The sequence below is a fragment of the Phyllostomus discolor genome, chromosome 5, assembly GCF_004126475.2.
Source record: "Phyllostomus discolor isolate MPI-MPIP mPhyDis1 chromosome 5, mPhyDis1.pri.v3, whole genome shotgun sequence".
In the NCBI taxonomy this organism is placed as follows: Eukaryota; Metazoa; Chordata; class Mammalia; order Chiroptera; family Phyllostomidae; genus Phyllostomus; species Phyllostomus discolor.
The window spans coordinates 128,200,980-128,225,800 of NC_040907.2; the positions used below are offsets into that span (position 1 = coordinate 128,200,980).

General features: G+C 33.2%; 1 protein-coding gene, 1 long non-coding RNA gene and 1 other non-coding gene across 12 annotated transcripts in view; 2 read left to right on the forward strand and 1 right to left on the reverse strand.

The window, feature by feature from the left end:
- The window catches only part of HERC4 (HECT and RLD domain containing E3 ubiquitin protein ligase 4), a 131,903-nt gene that overhangs the window by 7,676 nt on the left and 99,406 nt on the right, over positions 1-24,821 (forward strand). For all 10 annotated transcript variants that reach the window (XM_028514212.2, XM_028514213.2, XM_036026887.1 and 7 more), the window contains 4 exons: positions 14,981-15,140; positions 18,998-19,074; positions 22,141-22,362; positions 23,455-23,546. In XM_028514212.2, coding sequence (XP_028370013.1) covers positions 14,981-15,140; positions 18,998-19,074; positions 22,141-22,362; positions 23,455-23,546 — 551 coding nt within the window. The remainder of the gene's footprint in view (positions 1-14,980; positions 15,141-18,997; positions 19,075-22,140; positions 22,363-23,454; positions 23,547-24,821) is intronic.
- On the forward strand, positions 1,808-12,272 carry LOC118500824. The gene is made up of 2 exons (XR_004903409.1): positions 1,808-7,798; positions 9,814-12,272. It is a non-coding gene; the product is annotated as an uncharacterized LOC118500824 (long non-coding RNA).
- Positions 12,669-12,735, reverse strand: LOC114498281. Its single transcript, XR_003684718.1, has one exon. It is a non-coding gene; the product is annotated as a small nucleolar RNA SNORD29 (small nucleolar RNA).

The following is a 24,821-nucleotide window of genomic DNA, read 5'->3' on the forward strand; positions in this document are numbered from 1 at the left end:
TTGCCATTTTATTTGATGGCTTATTGGAATCGGTATTTTAAAATACCAAGATCTTGCATTGTGATACCACTTTGATACTTCATCATACCCTTGTATGGTATGAAGAACAAAAAGCCTTTTATGTTAACATCCAGTATTTTCACTTTTCTCTTATATATGTCATATTCTGTATCCCTTTATTATCTAATGGTGTGCTGTGCTATTGTCCAAGGTCCAGAGTAAACTGCCAGACATGATTGATTTGGTGGCTAACTTTGGAACTTGGATTACTTATGTTGTATCAAGTCTGCCTTGTATCTCTGTGTGGAATGCATTGGTTTGGTGAATGCTTTATAAAACCTTTAACCCACAGAGAAAACAGTAATAGCAGTAGTTGTCTAATCTGAGCAGTTTTATGAATAGAGGCTTTTTAAAAGGATTTGGAAGCAATGATTTTTCTCTTTGTGTTTGGTATATTGGTATTTGTATCTGATTGGAAGTGAGCCATATGCTTTCCTTGAAACAACCAGGAGTATGGTAGATTTCAGTTTCACAGTTTGGGCATTTATTAAGGATTCTTGTTGCACATGACAGCCTCGGTGGTCTAGTTTCTGTCATCTCCTTAGTAAGTATTTTTAGGGTTCTATGTCCCTGATATTCTATACAAATGTAGTATTGTTGAAGATCATTTGTCACAAACCCCATGTATTTTTAAAATTGCTTTGAATAAATAAATTAAGCCTCACTTCATAGATTTTCCTAGGCTACTATAAAGCATATCAGGTACTAAGGGAAACCTATTAAAACCTAATGGAGAAAATGTATTCAGCTATTGTTACAGGTTGTTTTTGGATTAGGATTGTGTTAGTAGGTAGAAGAGTGGGGAAGCATTAATGCAGAGACTGTATCAAAGAGCCCATGGTTTAATTCTTTTCAGCTTCTATGTATTTTTTTTCCAAGCTGATGGAATGTAAAAGATAATAATTATTTTTATATTGAAACATTGGGTGAATTACCTGCAGGAAAAGTCTGTGCTGTGTACAATTGTATTGTTGGAGTTATTTTTCTTAAAAGGGAAATTTCTTGAATTTTGGTGACTTTAGACTTTAAACTATAATATTTTATTTACATGAGATTCCTTTACTTTTCTTTCATTATAGCATGGCAGAATTTCAGTTCAGCTTTTCTTGATCATCAGTAAAACATTTTAGAATTCTTTAGTAATATGTTTTTCACATTTTTAAATATTCAAATTATTTTTTAGTATCAAAATTTAGTCTCATCTTATTCCTTTGGAAGTGTCATACTATTCTCAAATAACACATTTTTAGTTTTTTTCAAATTATAAAAGTATTACATATTTTTGGTAGAGAATTTGAGAAATAAGGAAAGTAAAAATCAACCATAATGCTATCATGCATAAATAAATGCTGTTGTCATTTGACACTTTTTCTATACTCAGAGATGATTGATTATAGACCAGAAGTATATTCTTGTATCTCAACTTCTTTTTCAGTAACAGTTGAATAAAAATTTAGTATTTTCCCATGTTTTTAACTGTTTAGGGATGTTATTACTGATAATTTAACTTTTGCTCACTTAAATATACCAAAATTTGTCCTGATCAGGTGGCTCGGTTGTAGCATCGACTCATACACAAAAAAGTTGAGGTTCAATATCCCGGTCAGGGTACATACCTTGGTTATGGGCTCAGTCCCCTGTTGGAATGCATACAAGAGGCAGCCTATTGATGTTTCTCTCTTTCTTTTTCTCTTTTTCTTCCTTTCCCTCTCTCTTTCTCTCTCCCTTCCTCATATCCTCAAGTGAGGATTAAAGGGAAAAAAAAGTACTAAAATTTGTGTTCTCTTTTTTGAATTTATTTCAAGATTTTTCCTATAAGTAATGTTGTATTGACCATATACATAAAATTAATCTTTATTTGCTTGTATGTTTATTTCTTTAGGAAAAAGAACATCTTCAATTTTAGCAAATGTAGAAGGAATGATAAGTAAATTTACTTAAAAAATTTGAACACAGTTGTGCCTCACTTTACAAAGTTGATAAGTTCATAAGATATTTGCAAATGGAAGTTTAAGAAATGTTTTTGACAAACTTTTGAGTATCATGTGATGAGTATCATTTAAAGATTTGGAAGGGAAGGTAAAACAAGTGCACAAATATAAGTGCATATAAATATAAAATGTGCTAAGTCTTATACATAAACAGTGCTGTGTAGAGATGAATATTATAACTTTTGGGATGGAATGGATTATAGCTGAGTATAGGAAAGACAGCATACAATCTGGAAGGATATGTAGTATTCAAGGAGGAAAGAAAGGAGAGGGCTTTTTAGGTAAAGCAGCTTAAATGGCACTAGCCAAAATTGAGGCCTGTTAAGGGAGTAGTAGTCCAGTTACCTGAAATGTCTGAGAATAGTGAGCAAGAAGGTTAGAAAGCTAAAATTGAGGTCACATTATAGAATTAATCAAATTAGGGAGTGAGAATTTAGTTTGTAATAGGAATTATCATGGTTTTTATAAAGCAGGGGGGAGGATTTGGAGGTTAATTAGTTAGGTTATAGTAGTAGTCCTTTAAAACAAGAAGGGAGAAGATAGATCGAGGAGAGATCAGGGAGGCAGTAAAAAATGGACGGGTTTCGGTAACCAGATGGAAGTGAACAATAAGGGTAAAGGGAGGAGCCAGGTATGATCCTAGGTTGAATCTGTAGTTAGTAGGAAGAGGGAATCTAGGAAGAGGAGGGTTAACTACTTTGTATTACGGGAGGTGAGAAGATTGGGTGAGGTGAATTTTATTTTGAACTTGATAACAATATTTATTGACCAGTAAGAACTTCAGTACTATAAGTGGGGAGACAAATCAGGGCTAAGGGCATAAAATGTTTTTCTAGTTTTGTTTTATCTTCAAAGTAGGCTAATATTCCAACCATAAATTATTCCTTGGCCCCAACCTATCAAGTAATTAATAACCATTAACAATACCAATTTTGTACTTTTGGGAGACTTTAAAGTACCTGGTAATATAACAGCTTTATAAATTGAAGGTAACCTAAATGGTTGTCTGCTCTATTTCATCTCTTTTATAAACTTGAATTTTTTATATAGATAAATTTAAAACATTTATTTGTCAGGTATCATCTGTCAGCCTGCTTATTTGATTTTTATGAATAGGTTCATTTCATATTCTTGCTTAACTAACACAAACCTATATAGTTAGTTATGTTTGACTTTATGACTTTCATGGTTTACTGGAAGACACAGGATACAATCACATAGAAGTTGCTTTTAATCCCATTAACAGCTGAAATACTTTACTGTAAATTGTATATATACTGGTATGTACACAAGAACTCCTGGGGAATGTGTCATCTGAGATACACATTCTGCCGTTGCTTCTTGATAAGGAAATGGGAGTGGGAAAATGGCAGGGTCAGGCTAGAAGAGGGACTAAGGAGCAGAATTAGAAGCATCTGAAAACAATTAGAGGAAAGTTGAACTGTTTTACCTGTTATTTGAAGAAGTTTGTGGTTTTTTCCTTTTTTTTAGTGTGATGTGATGAAAATAAAGTAGAGCTTAATTGCTTTTCACAGTTGATCTCCCGTATTTATCAGTTAGCACAGGTAATACTTTCAGATTTCTGATTCAGGCACTCTAATAGGAAATGGACCTCAGGGAACTACATTTATCTTCTGTGAAGTAATTAGGGAAAAGACTGACAGATTGGTATTACCTCTGGCTAAAGTTGGGTCTTTTCCCATACACATTTGGGGAATAGCCTCTGCAACTGGGAATAGGGGGAAAAGGGACACTTAGAAGTTATTATGAAAATGTAAAGGCAGAAGAAAGATACACATCTCATAATTTGAAAGAAAAATTCAAAAAAGAATCCTCACTGGAGGATATGCTTTTTAGAGTGAGAGGAAGGGGGAAAGAGAGAGAGAAACGTGGATGCATGAGAGAAACATCAATCTGTTGTCTTCTGTACATGTCTGGACTGGGGACTGGACCCGCAGAACCTAAGTATGTGCCCTGACCAGGGATTGAACTCACAACCTTTTGGTGTATGGGACAAACTTCAGCTAACTGAGTCACTTGGCCAGGGCAGAAAGAAATTTAATAATGAGAAATATTACTTAGAATATATTATTTAGATACGGGAATGCTGATATTTAAAAATAGTAACAGTACCATTTTGTGCCAGGCACTGTGCTGAATCCTTTAGGCCTTATCCAAAGGTCTTAGAATCACCCTACAAAAGTACATATTATCTTAGTTTTACAGGTGAAGGAAATACAACTTCAAGAGGTTGAATGACTTGCCCAAAGTCAAAATTCAAATATAGTGGAAACAAGAACTAATTAGGTGTCAGTAGCAAGAGAAAGATAAAGTGACCCAGTAATAACCAAAGAAGTGTGCAGGACGTGTGAAGAAGACTTGGAAGCACTCTGCAGGGTCACATAAAACTTGAACAAATGGAAACCACATTTGTGGATAGGAATAATCAACATACATAAATCTGTCAGTTTTCTCTAAAAATTAGTCAATTTCACGCGATCCTAATAAAAATACCGAATAGTGGTTTTTGGGGGAATGAGACAAATTGATTCTCAGATTCATCCAGGAAAACTGAAAAATAAAGAACAGAAATAATATATATTTTAATTTAAAGCCTTTATAGTTTAAATTGCCTCACAAATAGATATAATAAACAAATAAAACAATATATAAAGCCCAGATAGAGACCCAGATCACCAGAAGTCAGTGGGGAAAAATTCAAATGGGAGGTATTCAGTAAATGATCCTGGAATAAGAGCATTATCTGAGTAATAAAAAAGTGAAGTAATACCTCACTTCAGGAGTATATTTGGATACATTTCAAATGAATCAAATATTTAAATGTAATGATTAATGTGCTCAAAGACAACATAGACATATTTGTTTATTATTTTGAATTGAAGAAAACCTTTCTAAATTGTGAAGAGGCATAGATAAGAAAAGCTACCTGAAAGTAAGAGTAATTTTGTTAGATAGAAATCATTGTAAATAAGGTTAAAAGACAGATGGGAAAGTGTTTGTGACTCATTACAATCAAAACATGAAGCTCCCAGATATAAAAAAGTGCTCCTAAAAAATGGTGAGATAAAGAGAACAATGAAGTAGCAAAATGGACAGAAGATGTGAACAGGCATTTCACAGAGGAAGGAAATAGGAATGGCTCTGAAACAAATGCATACTCTTCCAACTTCATGCTTATTAAGAGAAATGCAGAAAACTATAATGAGGTAACACTTTTTCACATACCAGGTTAACAGAAGTCCTTAATACAGTCTGTATGGTGAGACTTTTAATTAAAAAGTTTTCATAGGTTGTTAGTATAAATTGAGAAGTTTTTATGATAAATTCTTTCTTCAAAATGTCCAAGAGTGTAACTCTTGCTTTGATAGCTACATTTGTATATGTACAAGGCAGCATTACTACAACATTGTTTGTAATAGCAAAACATTAGAAATGGCCATATGAGTGACTATCTGTTGGGAACTGGTAAAATAAATTATGGTCTATTCAGTCAATGTAAAATAATGCTATATAATTGTGAAAGGAATGGAGTTCTTTGTGTACTACTATGGAAAGATCTAGTAAGTAAAATGAAAAATTGTGTAGAAATAATATTTTGTATTAAAAATATGTATATACACACAGACATACATATATGCACACACATTTGTATTTGATTATAGATACATAAAATTACCTGTAAGGATACATACAACTAATAACAGTGGTTACTCTTGGTGCAGAGGTAGGATAAGAGATGAGAACTCCATTGCTAAGAAATGGGTGGTAGACTCAGATTTTTCACTGCATACATTTTTAAAAATACATACATGACAATTTATATATATAAAATGTGTGTGGATATATAAAAATATCCATATATTTAAAGGGGTAGTGTCTGGAAATAAGAGTATTTGGATATAAATCCTGCCTCTGTTACTTTTTAGCTGTGTTATCCTGGGCACATTGCTTAGTCACTCCGTGCCTGTATTTTCTCATGTAGAATTAGGATAATCATGCCAAACTCCTAGGGTGGTTATAAGGATTAAGTGAGATAACACCTGAAGTGCAAAGAACAATGCTTGGCATGTGATGAGTGCTCAGTTAATGTTTGCTTAAAAGAAAAAAGCTATTAATACTAGAATGGGAATTTAATTTTGGGCCTGCCTTATACTGAAGTGGGTAATATGTTGTTGGTGTATTTGCTTTCAGATAGATAATACATCTTTTCATTTACAACTGAAATTCAGGTATTTAATCCAAAAAAATAAGTGCTGTCCTACCATGTCCCAGACATTGTGCTTAAGCATGAAAGTATTTCTTTAACTTTAATCTTCAGTTATTCTGCCAAAATTGTTGGAGCTTGTATTTAAAAATTATGTCAAAAATGTATGTTTGTCACACTTAGAGGTAATGCTATATTGGAGCAAGATAAAAAATGATTTGGGTTCCTTTAAAGATATCATGATACAGAAAAAATAAAAGAATCAAGTATGCCCTTTTTTGTCCTGCTGAGAAGCACATAAATACTGAAGTTCAGATTCATCATTTATTTTCAGAAATATATTAGTGATAAATAATTAGAGGATGTTTTAGTCTACTCAGGCATAACAAAATTACTATAGTCTAGGTGACTTAACTAACTAACATATTTCTCACAGTTCTCGAGGCTGCAGGGTCCAAGATCAAGGTGTTAGCAGATTTGGTGTCTGGTGAGAACCCTATTTCCTGGTTCCTAGAAGACAGTCTTTCTCATTGTGTGTTCACATGGCAGAAAGGCTGAGGGTGTTGTCTGGGAAAAGGTACCCATCTCATTCATAGGGGTTCCACTCTCATGATCTAATCACCCTCAAAGCCCACCTCCTAATACTGTCACATTTTGGGGTTATGAATTTTGAATTATGGGAGGGCACAGACATTTAGTCTGTATCAGGTATATTTTGTATACTGTATGTTGAGGAACAAAGGTGCTTGAATCAGTTCTAGTTACTCATACTTTAAAATCCTGCCCCTCACAAAAAGATGTGTTTGATAACATGTCTCATTTTACTGTTGTAGCTATTTTGACAACAGTGCCCGAATTTATTTGCTTAGCATATAAACATTGTTAATAAACAGAGCATGTACTTTGTAGATGGTGCTTGACTGGGGGAGAAATTTATACATCAAGAAAGACAGATAGCCTTGGCCAGTGTGGCTCAGTTGGTTGGAGTGTTGTCCCATGCTCTGAAAGGTTGCAGGTTCGATTTCTGGTCAGGGTGCATACCTGCATTGAGGGTTGGATCCCCAGGAGAGGCGCATGTTGGAGGCAACCAATTGATGTTTCTATCTCACGTTGATGTTTCTTTTTCTCCCTCCTTCTGTCTATAAAACAATGAAAAAAAAAGTCCTCTGGTAAGGATTAAAAAAAAGAATGACGTATTTCTCAGAGTATAAAACTGATAAAATATAGAGAACAAAAAGAACATTTTACATGGGAACCATTACACTGTAAGTTATCTATCTTAATCTCTCTAAAGTAAACTGCAGAAAGCAACTCCTTGTCCTTGTTTATTAATGCTTTTTGAATTCACTTACGTTCAGACCTTAGATTCATCTTAGAGTCCACTTTCTAGCCCATAGCACCAGCATTGCCTCAGTTGCCAAAACTTACTGGTTCTGTTCTTAGTAACTCTCGAGTTTCATTTCCTTTGCAAATGGCTAAATATGTGACCATCAGCTAGTTACTTGAAACTCTTGGGCCAGTTGTTTCCTCATATCCTTTTTTGTTTTGTTTTGTTTTAATCTTTTTTCTTTTTTAAAAAATATATTTTATTGATTATGCTATTACAGTTGTCCCATTTTACCCCCTTCACTCCCCTCCACCCTGTACACCCTCTCCCCTCCACCCTGTACACCCTCTCCCACCCACATTCCCCTCCTTTAGTTCATGTCCATGTGTCATAAGTTTTTTAGCTTCTACATTTCCCATACTATTCTTGCCCTCCCCCTGTCTATTTTCTACCTACCATCTATGCTGCTTATTCTCTGCACCTTTTTCCCCCTCTCTCTTCCTCCCACTTCCTCCGCTAATCCTCCATATGATCTCCGTTTCTGTGGTTCTGTTCCTGTTCTAGTTGTTTGCTTAGTTTGTTTTGGTTTTGTTTTAGGTGTGGTTGATAATAATTGTGAGTTTGCTGTCCTTTTACTATACATGTTTTTTATCTTCTTTTTCTTAGATAAGTCCCTTTAACATTTCATATAATAAGGTTTGGTGATGATGAACCCCTTTAACTTGGCCTTATCTGTCCTTCCATTCTAAATGAAAGCTTTGCTGGATAGAGCAATCTTGGATGTAGGTTCTTGCTTTTCATGACTTGGAATACTTCTTTCCAGCCCCTTCTTGCCTGCAAGGTCTCTTTTGAGAAATCAGCTGACAGTCTGATGGGAACTCCTTTGTAGGTGACTGTCCCTTTATCTCTTCCTGCTTCTAGGATTCTCTCCTTCATTTTAATCTTGGCTAATGTAATTAGGATGTGCCTTGTTGTGTTCCTCCTTGGGTCCAACTTCTTTGGAAGCTTCCTGGACTTCCTGGAAGCCTATTTCCTTTGCCAGATTGGGGAAGTTCTCCTTTATTTGTTCAAAAAACTTTTCCATTTGTTGCTCTTCCTCTTCTCCTTCTGGTACCCCTATAATTTGGATGTTGGGATGTTTAAAGGTGTCCTGGAGGTTCCTAAGCGTCTCCTCATTTTTTTGAATTCTTGTTTCTTCATTTTTTTCCTGTTTGGTTGTTTGTTTCTTCCTTCTGGTCCACTCCATTGATTTGAGTCCCAGTTTCCTTCCCGTCACTATTGGTTCCCTCTGCATTTTCCTTTATTTCAGTTAGTATAGTTTTCATTTTTTCATCTAATTTGTGACCAAATTCAACCAATTCTGTGAGTATCCTGATCACCAGTGCTTTGAACTGCGCATCTGATATGTTGGCTATCTCTTTGTTGCTTAGTTGTATTTGTTTTGGAGCTTTGATTTATTCTTTCGTTTGGGCCTTTTTTTTTTTTTTTTTTTGTCTCGTCGGGCCTGTTATGTATGAAGGGCGTAGCCTTAGGTGTTTACTGGGTGGGGCACCCCAGTTGCTGTGATGTGATGCTGTATGTGGGGGAGGGGTCTGCGAGGGAACAATGTGCTTGCTCTGCTCTCTGCTGGATTTCAGTCCCTTCTGCTGCTTCCACCAAGCAAACCGGGCCCTTCTGGTGCTGATTCCCATGTGGGTGGGCTTGTGCACATTCTAGGACCCTGTGGGTCTCTCCAACAAACTCTTCTGTGAGGCTGGGAGTTTCTCCCGCTGCCGCCTCAACCCCCACAGGTATTTTTAGTCAGAGGTTTGAGGCTTTATTTCCACGCACTGGAGCCCTGGGTTGCACAGTCTGTCTTGCCCCCCAGTTTCGCCTGCGCGAGAATGGGGGACCGCAGTGCCTCTATACAATACATCGCCTCGCTGGGTTTGCCCGCTGCCACCCGCGGCCAGGGTCTGCCAGCTGCCGCTTTTTTTTTTTCTTGCCACAACCCCTCTCTGCCCTGCTGTCCCACTACGCCCTTCCCACCTCCGCCCCACCTACCAGTCTGGATGAATGTGTCTATTTTAACTCCTTGGCTGTTGGACTTCCATACAGTTGAAGTTTCTCTCAGTGCTGGTTGTTTTTTTGTTTCTAAATTTTTGTTGTCCTTACTTTGGTTGTGCGAGGAGGCACGGTGTATCTACCTACGTTTCCAGCTTGGCCAGAAGTCCCAGAATCATATCTTAATCTAAAATTACTTGTTTTTATTCTAGTAGACCATGACTGATCTATGTAAAAACTGCGGCAATAACTTTCTAACTGATCTTCCTGTTCCAGTCCATCCTCCTAATTCAGGATTAATTTTTCTAAGTCATATTTCCTTTTCTGTCTTTTGAATTTGTCCAGCTGAAGTACCATCTTCTCAGACCTCTGTGGTCACTGTTGTGAGAACTCAAGTCACATGTTCTGTGTAGTACCAAGTACGGTTACTTGGCATTCAGTAAATAAGCTGATTTACCGTGTTATTTTATATAATTATTTGGATACAAATCTTCTTTACAGTGTTAGCTCTTGGTGGGTAGAAACCTTGTATTTCTTCAGCACTGTAGTGACATCATTATGGTACACACAGAGGGAGCACAGAGGCTTTTGTTGGATGTGCATGTGGTCACTGTGTTTTACTGGCTATACCATAGGAAGGGAAGGATTAAAACTCTTGTTTCAGTGAGCTTGATGGCCATCAGCTACATTGTAACCAAAAAGTTAAAATTTGAAACTGTTCTAAGAAAGTACATGCTGGATATGATATAGTAAAGTTGATGTGGTCATAAGAAAAAACAAGAATGAAGCTTGGAAGAAGCTTCCCAGAGATCCCAGGGAGAAGGGTCACCGCCTCCCATACAGGGCCACAGGGGAGGAGACTAGGGTAGTCAGGAGGCAAAAGACAGGAGTGCAGGAGAGATCTTAGCTGATGGCATTTGTTGTAGTTTCCTAGGGAAAGGTAAGACTGCGTAGAATAAGACTGGTTAGGATTGTCTAGTTTGATTAATTCCTGCAGATTTTGAGTTCCAGGGTTGGTTTGTAGTTTCTTAGTACTTAACCCTGGGATGATTTAGTTTAGGAAATACTGGCTTGGTATGTGAGAGGTAGATAAGGAGGACATAGCTGTTGGTATAAACTCTGGATTGGTGGTTTGCATATGAAAAGTGTGCTAGTAGGCAAGTTGTTATCTTTAGGAATTTAGGTAATTTAGGAATTCCAGATGGCCCCTGGAAGTGGCCATCTCTTCTGTGCTCTGTAAGTGCTTCCCTCTCATGCTCCGAAAGTTCAGAACATTAAGAATACAGAAAATACTATTATAATTGGCCCTGTGATGAATGAATGTCAAATATGAATAAAGAATCTTAAAAAAAAACACTCAGAACAAAAACTCTGCTGTTAAATTGAGGGTTCATTCTTGCTGGTATTCACTAATTTCAAGAGGTTAATGTCATCTTTCAAAAGTTGGAATCATAAAATACATTAATTACACATTCAGCTGTTTACATAAAGAACAAAAAAGAAGGAAAACCACTTGTAGATAGCCAGAGTTGACAATTTAGTATTTATTTTTTCAGTCTTTTTTCTGCATATATATTGGGGCTGTGTGACATTTTGAAAACAAGAATGGAGTTACATAGTACCTCTTTAATTTATAATAAAATGCTGCCTGTGAATGTTAAATTTTTAGAGATGGATAGAATGTTAAATTTTTGTATTGCTCTTGTGTGGAGTTTTCCAGAGAGGAAGAAAGAGGAAACATTTATAGCAACCAGTAAGGCATGGTAGGACAGGATTTTGAAACTTAAGCTCTGGCAGTATTACTAAGGAGTTGGAATGGTGCCTCTCTAAATTAGTTATTTAATAAAGTATATTTCTTCATTTCAGAATTGTTATCAACATGACTGTGTTTGTTGGTGTTCATTACAAATTGTTTTTTAGACCCTATAACTTGAATATAAAACATCAACAGAAATTTTTGTTTTCTATGTAAAATATTAAAAGTCATTCAAACTTGGTTAGAATTCATTGTTTTAAAATTAATAATATGTGTAGGACTTCATTAAACTCATAGACTGCATTAAGAGTTAAAATTGATTGTGGACTTAGATCACACCTGGTAATTGTACTGTTATATCAGATAGTTACTGATTTATGAATAAATTGTGTTTTGAAAAACTTTAATCTTTTTCTTTGCTTATGAAAATATGCCTAGATACCGTAAATAAACTTACAAATTTTCTTTAAAACACATCATACCTAAGTATAATATTTTATTAATAATTGTATTTAACTGACCTATATAACATTTTTTAATAGAAAAGTTAATTTGAGTTTTAAATTTGGATGTCAGAAATTTATCTGCACCTTTCACCCATCCTGGCTTGCTTAGTTCTCTTGATTTATCAGTTCCAGAAAATTGAGGATAGATGTTTGTGGGCAGCATTTAACTTAACTACACATCACATTTTAAAGACATACAGTACCTGACTATAGCCTCTGTTTCCTAGGTAAGGAACTCTATATCACTCCAAGTTAATTATTTCCCTAGTGTTTTGATTTTGGGGAACAGAACATTTGTTCCTGTGAGGTTCAGGGTCATTTTATAAGATGGGGGCTTTCTATACCTTACAAATTTATTTTCTTCTGGTCACCAAAATAATATATGTACTTTATATATATTTTAAAGCTATAGAAATGTGTGATTTAAAAAGCGGAAGACACTTTCCCTTTTGCATTCTAAAGATGGCTACTAGTACTTGTTTATATTTTCATGTCCTTTACACCTGTGTTAAAAAATATAAATTTACACACATTGACATAAAGGTCTGTGGTTTGCTTGTTGTGTGATATATTTATCTTTTCATGTTACTATCTAGACATTCTTTTTGATAGAAGCATCGATTTTTATTACATGGCTATTCCATACTTTATTTACCTCCCCATTACTGCAAATCGGGTTATTTATTGTTGTTTTTCCCAAATTACAAACTATGATTCAATAAACATTGTTTTACAGTGTATAATAAATTTTTTTTTTTTCCCCCCTCAGGTGTTCAAATGTTTTCATTATGTAAATCATAGTGAGCTAGTTTGATTCATCACAGAAGTGTATAATAAATTTTGAAAAACAAAGTTTCTGGGTAAAAGGACATACCTGTTTAGAATTGTAATACATGTTACAAAATTGCCCTCTAAAAAACTTTTTATTTTTTCTTAGTTTTTAAAGATTGTTTAGAGAAATGTTTCTTAGGCTATTTTTTTTTTTTTTTGCCATTTTTTAACTCTTTGGTGTGGAAATAATAATGTAATTATGAACTAGAAACTTCTGAATTTCAAAATCAAGTTTATTTGTGATTGAGTTATTCAGAATAAGTTAATTCTTCTGTGGATTGCCTTTATTTTTTGTTTCATTTTTTCAGTTATAGTTGACATGCACAATATTATATCAGTCTTTTCACTGCTTTAGTTAGTTTCTTTTGCTATAACAAATTGAATTTTCTCAAATAGGTACATGGAATCTCTTCCTTTTTTCTCATCTCAGGACTTAGCTTAAGTGTCAGTGTCTTCCAAAATTCTTCCTGGTATCTTTCAAGGCTTTAATAATTCCCATGTCCTTTTTGTATATCTTAATCTTAGCAATTTAATCAAAATCTTTATCCTACCTGTTTTTCTATAGACTAAACTTCTTGAGGGCAAGAATTCTTTTTATTTATCTTTGTGTCCACAAAGTTATCTAAAGTTATTATTCTTTAGTGAAACAATATTATTTAGTGAAACAATATTCACAAAATATTGTTTAGTATGAATGTTTCTTAGGTTTTTTGGATTTTTGCTGCCTTTAATTTTATAGCCATTGTTATCTAATTTTAGTACTTTCATTTGTTATTGTTTAGCCAACCATTCTTACTCATTCCTGTTGTCATCTTGACATTTTCTGCTCTTTACTAGTTTCCCTTGAGGATTGTTTTGGAGAAACACTGACTTATTTCTGAGGCCTCTGTGAGAGAGTACAGCACTTCTGTGTTTTATTTCTTCCTTCATATTAAGATTTATTGGAATGTTTTGATGTAAACAAATGATACCATACTTCTAAGTCCTTTATCTTAATTTTTATGGGGACTATATGTTATATCTTGTTTTCATTTTTTTGTTTTTGTATGTTTCTGCAATATAATTTTATATAAAAAACATACATATAAAAAGTGAGAGATGAGTATAATGAACTTCCACGTACTGTTCAACAGCTCTTGTTATTAACTCATGTAGTACTTTAAGGTAAGTACTTAAAATACCATTAGAGATGTACAGATTCTTAGATGCTATCGAGGGCTAACCTTGCACCCCAACATGCAGGTTAGTAATCAAGATACAATTTGAATTTCTTCATACATGGAGATTTAAATCTCCTTGATGCAATCTGTTTCATTATTGAACATTGACATTTGTACACAGAGCTGAAATATGCTTCTGAAGAAACTCTGATTGTTTCAGTTATAACAACACTTCAACATGAGGCTTTCAGTTTATTGAAGACAGAAATTACAGCTTTCTTATTAAGCTAAAAAAGTAATTTTAAATGGCATCTTAAAAACAATTTGAAGTGGTACTACTAAAAAAATGATAGACGTTGCACATCCTAAGACTAAGGAAACAATTTCATTTTAGTTACTCATTTGACAGTGGTTACTGTCAGTCTGATGAAAGGCCAGTATTTAGAATTAATTCTAGGTGTAAAACTTAAGCATGTTTTAACTACATGTGGAGCTTTTATATCTTTGATGTCAAAATGGCAGTCCACAACCTGAAACATATTTGTTATGGCCACACTGCCTTTCAGTTCTCCTCAGCATATCCAAGTAGATGGTTTATTTATGAGCTCTCTAAAATAATTGTTTCCCATCAGAAATGCCAATTCAGATTAGTATTTCATTAAGTTCAGAATCACTTCATAGTAGTATCTATATGGTAATGTATGTGTCAATTACGATTTTATTATGAAAAACAGCCCAGGTTATTTAAGTGATTTCCTTTTCAGCTAGACTCTCTTATATTGGTAATGGCTTGGATGAAGAGCACTTTCTGAGAGAATTGTTATAAACCCTTAACATCTTCTTCCAAATTTAAAAGTCACTTAATATTCTGAGTTGATTATTCCCTATGATGTATATATGTATTTACCACAATGAAAATTTTGTATGGAACATACTTGTTAGATTTGTGAGAATAACTGAAATTATACCTAGTCTGTATTTCAGTATTTCCTTAGCTTTTTTATGCAAGGTGAAGATTGTGTTTTATTCTTATTGGTAGTTCAAAACTAGAATATAATGTCTCTCTTCCTGATTTCTGTAGAACAGGTTGTTGCCCTGGATGCCCAAAATATTGTAGCTGTTTCATGTGGAGAAGCTCATACATTAGCACTAAATGACAAAGGCCAGGTGTATGCTTGGGGTCTGGATTCTGATGGACAACTTGGCCTGCTAGGATCAGAGGAATGTGTCAGAGTACCCAGGTAACAAAGGTGACCAAAAAGAGGTCTTTAATAATCTTTTATCATAAATTTATTATTATTTTGTATACTTTGGGCCTATAAGTGTTGACAGCTAATTATTTATCATTTTTTGAGTTCTTAAGGTTACTGGTTAGATAAGAATTCAGTCATGTTCCACTTTTTTATATAGCAGTGACCATGATTTATGTTCACTATTAAATTCATCATAGAATTATTTAAAAATCAAAAAATAGACAGTGCTTTATTAATGTTGTCTTACATATTTGCATAGGATATGACCACTGTTTTAATATTAAAAATTATAAAAGCATGAATATATCTAGGCAAAAATACAAAGATTTAAAGAAAAATATCCAATTTCTTATAGATAAATAATACACTAACTCATGCTTAGTTTTTAAAATTATACAGAATCTTACCTCCTTAAACTCTTGTTCTGTCTTCCTACTAATAACTGCGGGGACAAAGAGAACTCTTCAGGGAATGAAGGAATTAAGCTAATTTTAGATTTATTTCAGGTAGCACTTTATAAACATACTTAGATATTTTATTTTTAATTTCAAATTGATGGTGTTTGTTTCAGTTTAAGGAATACAATGTAACTACTAGGATAAAAATATGGAGCACAGTACCTAATATATTTCAGAACAGGAAATCTTATCATTGTTAGAAATGAGTTTTGTTTTTGTTTTTTAAAACTAGGAAAGCTAGCTCCTTTAATAAGTTTATAACCTTCCCTATGTTATAACATATTAAAGTATTTTTTAATAATTTAGTTTGACATTTTATATTTGTTTTAGTAATGGACTATCTGTTGAGACTTGGATACATCACAATCACCCACATTTTTTTATTGAACTTATAACTGAATTACACAAAACTCAACAAATTTCTTTTTCCTTGTTTTTTCTCGTGATAACAAATATAGTACTTGGCAGGGTGGTAAAACAAACAGTATTCCCATTGTACTTTTAATATCTCTTAATGATGGTGCTATTGGGAAAAAAATTTTCCTTAAGCTAAGTAAACTGAATTTTTTAGTCATTTCAATTTTTATTTCTTTCAGAAAATAGTAATTTGCAACCAAGCGGTTATTGGCTAGATAATACAAAGCATTCATAGAAACATAGTGACCTCACTTTGTCATATCCTCTACTCATTTTATTTTCTCCCCCAAGTAATTGTTGTAGAATGGGGTTTTTAATTTAAGATTTTGAAAATTTTGTGATTTTAGGGTAGAAAAAGGATTTTACATGTTAGATTTTCTAAGTTAATGTTCTCAAAACCATGATTCATGGCAGAGCTTTCTGGTTTCCCTCATTTTTATTTCACTGTTCTCTTAATTCTCATTCACATTTTTGTTTCTGTTCACTTTTGGTATAAGGGATTTCAGTCAATCAGTAGATGTTTAGTAAATGGTAATGAAAGCTAACTTAGGAAAGAATTTTATTGTATCACAATTTATTTGAAGGTTGCCCAATAATAAATTATGTATTTGTGACTTTACTAGTTTATGAACCTAGATGGGGATCTGAAAGAGATCTTGCTTGGTTTAAGTCCTTTGCTTTAAAAATCACTGTTTTTATAGTTGGTAAACATCTATATTAACTTTAAGCTGTATGTTGTCATTTTTCCTGTTCAAGTTCATTCATTTTTCGTGGACTGATCTGATTTATTGTGATTTACAAATAGTTTTTACTAGTGTTTTCATGTTTTAAAGGTCAGTTTAGTATTTCAGTAGAAACATTTTTTTAATGAAAGACTGCTAGTAATTTCTTTTTAAATTTTAGTATCATGTAATTTTTTAGATGGAAGGCTTCTTTTTAGATTCTTACAGGTGTCAGTCAGCTTTGTAAATTTCATGTACATTTTGAATAAAACATGTATAGAAGATGGGGAAACTCAAATATATTTAAACAGGTTTTTAAAAATTACTGTTATGATTTTCCTAAGAGTGATTAGAAATGTGAAGATTCACTTTAGGCTGTACTTTCTTGAGAATAAAAATCATTTTTATACCAAAAGATGAGTACATAAATTAATGGGTATTTTAAAATTAAGGAAGACTGTAACATTAATAGTAAATAGATTACTTGAAGCTCTTAGTTTGAGCATCTTTTTCTACTTGTAATTTTGTTGTGTTTTGAAATCATTACTTCTTGGAGAAAGACTGAAACTATTCAATGTTATTGGTCTCTATAGACCTTAACTTTTGGCTAGTTATTTCTTTTTGTGTAGGATATTATACCTTTATTTTAAAAAAGGTTAAGCCTGATTTTACTGTCTTAGTTTAATGTAAGTTGAAATACATACATTTCCATGCAAATTTAGAAAAAATAATTGCTTGTAACAAAGTTGTAGTTTATTTAAGTTCTATTTATTGGACATATGCAATAAATATTATGACAGGAAGGTGTGATATGATCCTTGTGAGAATGGCTGTTTTCTGTTCTATAGAAATTAAACCTCTTGGTCAAGAATAAAATTCATTTTCTTAATTTTACTCAGTTTTAAATATGTATTACAGTAGTTGTAATGCAAAAGCCTCGAAGACTGTACAGATTCACTTTTAACAGTATATTCATTACATACTTTTTTGCAAAGCACTGTGGTAGTTGCTAGGGATTCTGTGGATATAAGACACATAGTGTTTTATTTGGTCTTGCAAATTGTACTTGATTAATTCCTCTTTTTGCATTGCCAATGTTTGATTTTGCTAATTGCAGAAAAATGGTATTTTGCTACTTTTTAATATCTAAGGGTGTGTTGGATCCTACTAACTTGTTGGATTCTGTTAAATTGTAGCACTACAGTTTTCAGGTTTTGTAGTTTAAGAACATAAATCCACTAAATAAAAATATTTTTAATACAATAATATGGGATTAGAGTAACTCATCTTTCTCCTGCTCAAAATTTGATTTGCTGAAGCTGCTTCCCGAAAATCATGAGTATCGACTCTCTGGTCAGAACTTGCTCCGGACTTTCATTTGGCAGAATCAGGTCAGGTGGCAGTATCAGGTAAAGGGAAATAAGAACATTATATGTTTCCTTCCCACTTTTTTTTTTAAACATTCATTCAGTAAAAACAGTAGAATGATCAGGTAAAGGGAACTACTTAATGAAGAACCTGGGATATTTGATGCAGAGTTACTTGATTTTTGTAATATTTTTAAAATATTAGCCTTTAGAATCACATTGCAGTAATGGAAAAATCAGAAATGGGAGAAAAAAAGAAACTATAAAAATACAAGGGAAAAAAACATGACTGGACACATCAGTGATCCTGTTAATTGTGAATTGATTAAATTTCCCTAGTAAGGAATTGAATATCAGTGATTTAAATGTAAAGAATAACCCAAAAGGAATAGATTTCATAATGTGTGAATTAGTAGTACCACATGATAGGAATGTTCTTAAGGAACTTGATAGAAAAGAAAATATATTAAACTAGGCCAGATATCAATATTAGACAAATTAGATCATGTACATTTGTTTTATAAATATATTGCAAGTTTTGTGTGCTAAGCTAAAGATTTTTTAAAAATTTTGGTAATGAAAGAAAACTTCTAAATTGTAAAAGCATTCTGAGGGGTATTTGAAGTGTGTGCATAGTTTGCTTAAATGTTCTTTTAAGGTATTTTCTCATCCCACTTACTTTTTTTCATATCTAGATTTAGTTTACATATTTTAGCATAAATTTTTGGTAAATTGGGCTTGTGTAAATAACACGAACTGCTAGATTGGTAGGAAACTATACTTATGCATAGTAGGTGGTCAGTGAATAGTATATAAATAGTGTTCAGGATATATTTATTAGATGAAATTAATTGATCCTGGTCTCTTTTCTTATTTTCTAGAAATATTAAAAGTTTGTCAGATATCCAGATAGTACAGGTTGCTTGCGGTTACTATCATTCACTTGCACTCTCTAAAGGTAAGCATTGTTTATATTTCCCTTTTCCCTTTTTTAGTTTTATCACTTGATACTTCAATTGAGCAGAAAGTCCTCCAAATTTGTTTTTCTTATTTAAGATTGTTCTGGTACTTGATTGTTTTTATTTCCACATACATTTTAGAATTAGCTTGACAGTTTTTACAGACACACAGACTACTAGGATTTTGGTTCGGATTGCCTTGCCTCTTACAAATCAATTTGAGGAAAGTCTTTATAATACATAGTCTTTTAGTTCTTGAACCTGCTAGAGCCCTCCATTTATTTTAATCTCGTAATTTTTCTCAATGGTATTTTGTTGTTTTCTATGGAGTTTTACATTTATTAGATTTTTCTGCAGGTATTTGATTTTTTTGTTGTTGCGAATGGTATCATTGTCAAATTATGTATTGCTAGTATGTTGATGTGGATAAGATAGATTTTTTTTGTCTAATTGTTTCTTTAGTCTGTTAAATGCTATTCCTTCACAGCTGGGAAAAGCTATAACTTGCCTAATCTCATTGGATCTCACAGATAAGCTTTTTATAAATAAAAGCAGAGAAGGCCAAGATTCCTGTTAGCTTTATTGCTTTCTTTTCTTATTCAATTTTTTTATCAGCCAGCTAAGGATTGTAACTTGGATTAGTAAAGAACTTGCCATATATTTGTATTTTACCATTTAAAAAATAAGCCCCAGTGGCTTCTCAAGTAATATTGTATTATTATTTTCATTCATTAAATGTCTAGTGAGGCCTTTTATGAACAAAACATTAGACTAGAACTATAGTGAAATACCGATAAGTTAATAGACAGTGTTAGAGAGACCATAGCATCTAGTGGAAGAGGCAGATATTTAAATAAATAGCTATAGATCAAAGCAGAAAAAAATACCTACTACTTTGGTCAAGGTAGAAGTAAAATGCTAGAGGTATGAAGAAAAAAGTGTAATTAGTTCCAGCCAATAAAATTAGTAACAATTAGGAGAGGATTGATATTTGATGATATCAAGCCTTGAAAGATGCATAGAATTTATTCTGAATTGGAGAAGTATTTAGAAATATATAGCTTGTGGAAATGTTGAGGGTTGGCTGAGGTGATAGTAAAGGTGTAGAATCAGGAAAGTATTGTGTTTATTTGAGTGCTGATGTGTATTTTCATATGGGTATTGTGAGAGAATGGGAGACATACTCATACTTCAGCTGAAATTGAAGTTAAGACAGAAGTCTGTTACAAAGAGCTTTAAATGCAATATTAAGGAATTTAAACTGTAGGTAGTGGGAGGCTGGCATCCCTGTAGTCATTGTTATTTTGCCAACTCCTTTTTTTGCCCCTTAATCCTTACCCAAGTACATTTTTATTGCTTTTAGAGAGAGATTGATGTGAGAATGGAACATCAATTGGTTGTTTCCCATATGAACCCCGAATGGGGATCAAACCCACAACCCAAGTACGTGCCCTGACCAAGAATCGAACCTGCAACCTTTTGGTGTATGGGGCAGTGTTCCAACCAATTGAGCCACCTGGCCAGGGCACCAACTCCTCTTTTGATATTTTAGTAGGTAGATCCAAGATAAACTTAAACTCAGAGGTTTAACTGTTGAGGGCAGTTTTTTATCTTGACTCATAGGTAGGTATTCTTTTGCCTTGTTCAGCATTATGTTTAGCACAGTATCTTGTTCATTTAATGAATTTCTTTTTTGATTACGTGGTATGAACTAGGCACATTAGGGTGTATGGTATGAAGTGGTAAGCAAGTATACTGTCGGTGCTTGTGGTACAGTCACACAAATAGCACTGTAATTACATACTATGAAAAAGGACTGTAAAGAAAAAAAGTTTAGGATATTTAGAACATGTACAGGGGAACTGAACTTAATCTTGGAGATCAGAGAGGCTTCCTGCTGGGGGAGAGTAGAAATGAACTAGACAAAGATGAGGGGAAGGTTAAGTCAGTGGGAACAGCAAGTGTGTGAGAAACAAGCATTGGAGAATGTAAAGGAAGATGAGCATGGCTAGAGTATAATGAAAGAAGAGACTGGTATGAAATGAGTTTGGAAACAGATCACACAGAACCTTATAACCCTTATTAAAAGTGTTTATACCAACAGCAGTGAGAAGGCACTGACATATTTTTTCAGATGAGCAACATTATCAAATCTGTGTTTTTATAATATTTCTATGTGTATGTACAAATGTCTGCTAGTATGTGCATAGAATGTTTCATGAAGTGTACCTATCAGTAATATGTATGAGTACTTGTTTCTTTGCAGAAGAACCAGGGATCTAATTTTGGAGGGAGACTTATTTTAAGTGCATACTATTTTATAGTATGACTTTAAAAAAATCAGTTGTTAGTGTATTGATTATTATTGTCATTTATTTAATAAAAATAAATGCCTAAAGTTGCAAAAGAGGGTGGCAGTGGGGGGCATAAGTGACAAGCAGACAAAACTATTATAGGAACCAGGTGAGATGGTGGTGAGTGGATCTATTTGCTGTATTTTTCTTTAGAAAGAAAACTGTGTGTAACTTGGTGATAGGTAATAGATTGATATGAATCTCTGCATGAACTAAAAGAGGAGTATTAAGGATGACTCCCTCTGTTTATGACTTGTGCTACTGAATTAGTTACGATATCATTTACTGAGGTGGGGCACACTGGGAAGAAGTGCGGGTATGGGAGGTAAGAAGAGGGTCATGAATTGAGTTTGGGATATACCAAGCTGGAAGTGCCTTGAAATATCCAAGTGTAGGTATCAGGTAAACAATTGGATACATGGGCTTACTGCTCAGAGGAGATGTCTGGGCTAGATATTGAAAAGAGATGGTTCTTTCCTGAGGAGCATAACATTATGTGACTTAGCCATTTATCACTAAAGTTACTCAACTTAAAGGGTACTAAATATAGAATGTTCTTCTAGGTAATATATTTTGTATAAGAAATAAACAATAAAGAGGAATATGTATTTCCATCTGATGAGAGGAAGAATATCCCAAAATAACTGGTGATCACAAAGTAAAACTTTGTATTTGAGAAAAATTGTTAATTTTATGATTTTTGTTTTACAGCAAGCGAAGTCTTCTCTTGGGGACAGAATAAATATGGCCAGTTGGGTTTAGGCATTGACTGTAAAAAGCAAGCTTCACCACAGCTGATTAAGTCTTTGATTGGAATCCCTTTTATGCAAGTTGCAGCAGGAGGAGCCCATAGTTTTGTACTCACCCTTTCTGGAGCTATCTTTGGATGGGGACGCAACAAATTTGGTCAACTAGGTCTTAATGATGAAAATGGTAGGTTCTCATTTTTATAGATGTACTTTTAAAAAGAGATGATCTTTTGAGAAAGTTCAATGATTCTTAGTGTCAGAAATGTATTTAAATCTTCCCTGATAGGGAGGTGGTGATGTGAAATTAATTTAAAAATTCCACTTGATAATAGTTTCAGGGGGTGGTAGAAGGCCAAAAGATACCATTTTATCATAAAATAAACTATAGAAAGTTTAACGGCACAAAAGTTTTTGCTGTTGGATGTTCATTAAAAGAAAGTTGAAAAATGTGACTTCAAGTTGGGAACCTCCTCATTCATTGGCCAGCATTGGTGGAAAGAAGTGATAAAATTATTCTGGAAAGTAACATGAAGTGTTAATCTGTTTGTGATTTTCAAGGAAATATTTAAATAATCTGAGTTGTAAAATTACTCTCCTTTGGGTTTCACTTTTAACATTGGTGCTAGAGTCTTGGAAATATTTTAAACTTAAAAGATTATAACTACTTCAAACTAGTTGGGAACTTGGAATTGATTTTTCATAACTATATTAGGTCAAACACCAGTATTTGAAATACAAAAAGTAATTTCATGAAGTTAACATAATTGTAATGACTTAAATGGACAAAAGTGAGTTGTTGATCTAGTAATAACTGGTAATGATAAGCAAATAATACTCTCAAAAAAAGAATTTAAATTTTTTTTTCTGCATAAGAAAAGTAGATTACAGCATTATATCTCTTCTAGAAAAAAAGCAGGGAAGTATAATTTTCAAACTTTTAAGCAGCATCCTGTGAGATTAATTATCATGAAGTGAATATAAAGTATGATGTATATGGATTAGAAGCAGTCAAATAGCTTTTAAATTTTATGATTGCTGATTGGCATTCAGGCAGTTTAACACTTAAATTACTCTTTTCAAATCCCTTCTTTATCACAGTAAAATAGAAAGGCCTGGGAACCTAACTTAGCAGGCTTGTAGTGCAAAATTCATTGAGCCTTGGTTAACATTATTTAGTCATCACTGTTCATTGAGCCTGGGAAGCTGTAGAGGAAACCTACTTTAGAAGGTTTTTAATTTAAAAAGTTTTGTTAATGTCTCTTGTTGGAATTTTCAGATAGGTATGTTCCTAATTTACTAAAGTCACTAAGAACTCAGAAAATAGTTTATATTTGTTGTGGAGAAGATCATACTGCTGCACTAACCAAGGTATTGTACTCTTATAAAACCTTTTTATTATTGTGCATAGAAGTTATTTCATAATAAGTAAATGTTTTCATAATATGTGCATTACAAGTTGAGTGTTACTGATGTCTAAAGAAGTTTATTTTGGAAAAAGTACCTAGATTATTATTTGTTCTCAAAAACAGTTTACCTTAAATTTCAATTTGTTTTATGTTATGAGGTGTGAACTGTATTCTCTTAAATGTGATAATATATATTGTTGAGTTTCTTGGCTTTATGTGAAATACTGGTTAAATACTATTTTGAATTAAAGAATTCCATTTTAGTTTGTCAGGCTTGCCATGCTGTGCATATCAATCCCATTTATGTATATCTCTGCCTAATTTTAATTTAGCTCCCATTTGGCTTATAAATACTGTACAGCAAGTGATAGAGGGATTATTTGTTATTATCCATGGGCTAAGTATTATGCAAGCAGCTATAATGAACTTTCATCACAGTGTTGTTAATGGCTTTAACTCTGACATCTCACTTTATTGGGTATGTGCCAGTTAAGTGTCAGTACTGCATAGTACTTTCCTAATGATTAGAAGTAAAATGAAAATAAAACATTAATCTTTATCAGGAACATTATTTATTATAATCATGTTAACATAAAGGAAATGGCAAGTTTTCATTGGCTAAATTAGAAATTAATGTTTTTGCTTTTTCTTAATCCTGCATAGCAGATAAAATTGGCAAGAAAAATATTCTAATCTAATAAACTATAAACTCTAGTAAAATTCTAATCTTATAAACTATATAGAGATTACAAAACTCTGTATAGTCCCACATTGGAATTTTAGGGGGATATGAATTATTCTTTGTCATTATCAAGTACTTTAGTGTACTCATTTAAAAAATATTATAATGACAATTATTAAAGTTAATTAAAAAAAAATTTTATTGCCCCTTAGTAAGAAAGTTTAAAATATATACCTGCTGATCTCATTACCATAGCTTATTGATTGTTAAAATTCATATTACAAATGTAACCACTAAAATCTTACTAAATTATGTTGTCAGGTTATAAGTTTTGGTCATTTTCTTTTCTCATTGGCATTTGGAAGAAATAAGACCGTGTTGAAATAATAGTAAAAAATATTTTTTCATATCATTCCTTGGGATTAACTTGGTGGTTGAAAGGTTCACAATGTCAATGCTTTTAAAATTTAACCTTTCAAATAATTATTCATCTTATTTTCCTAGGATGTACAACCATATTTATTGAGTTTTTTAAAATGCTAATTCTGTTAATCT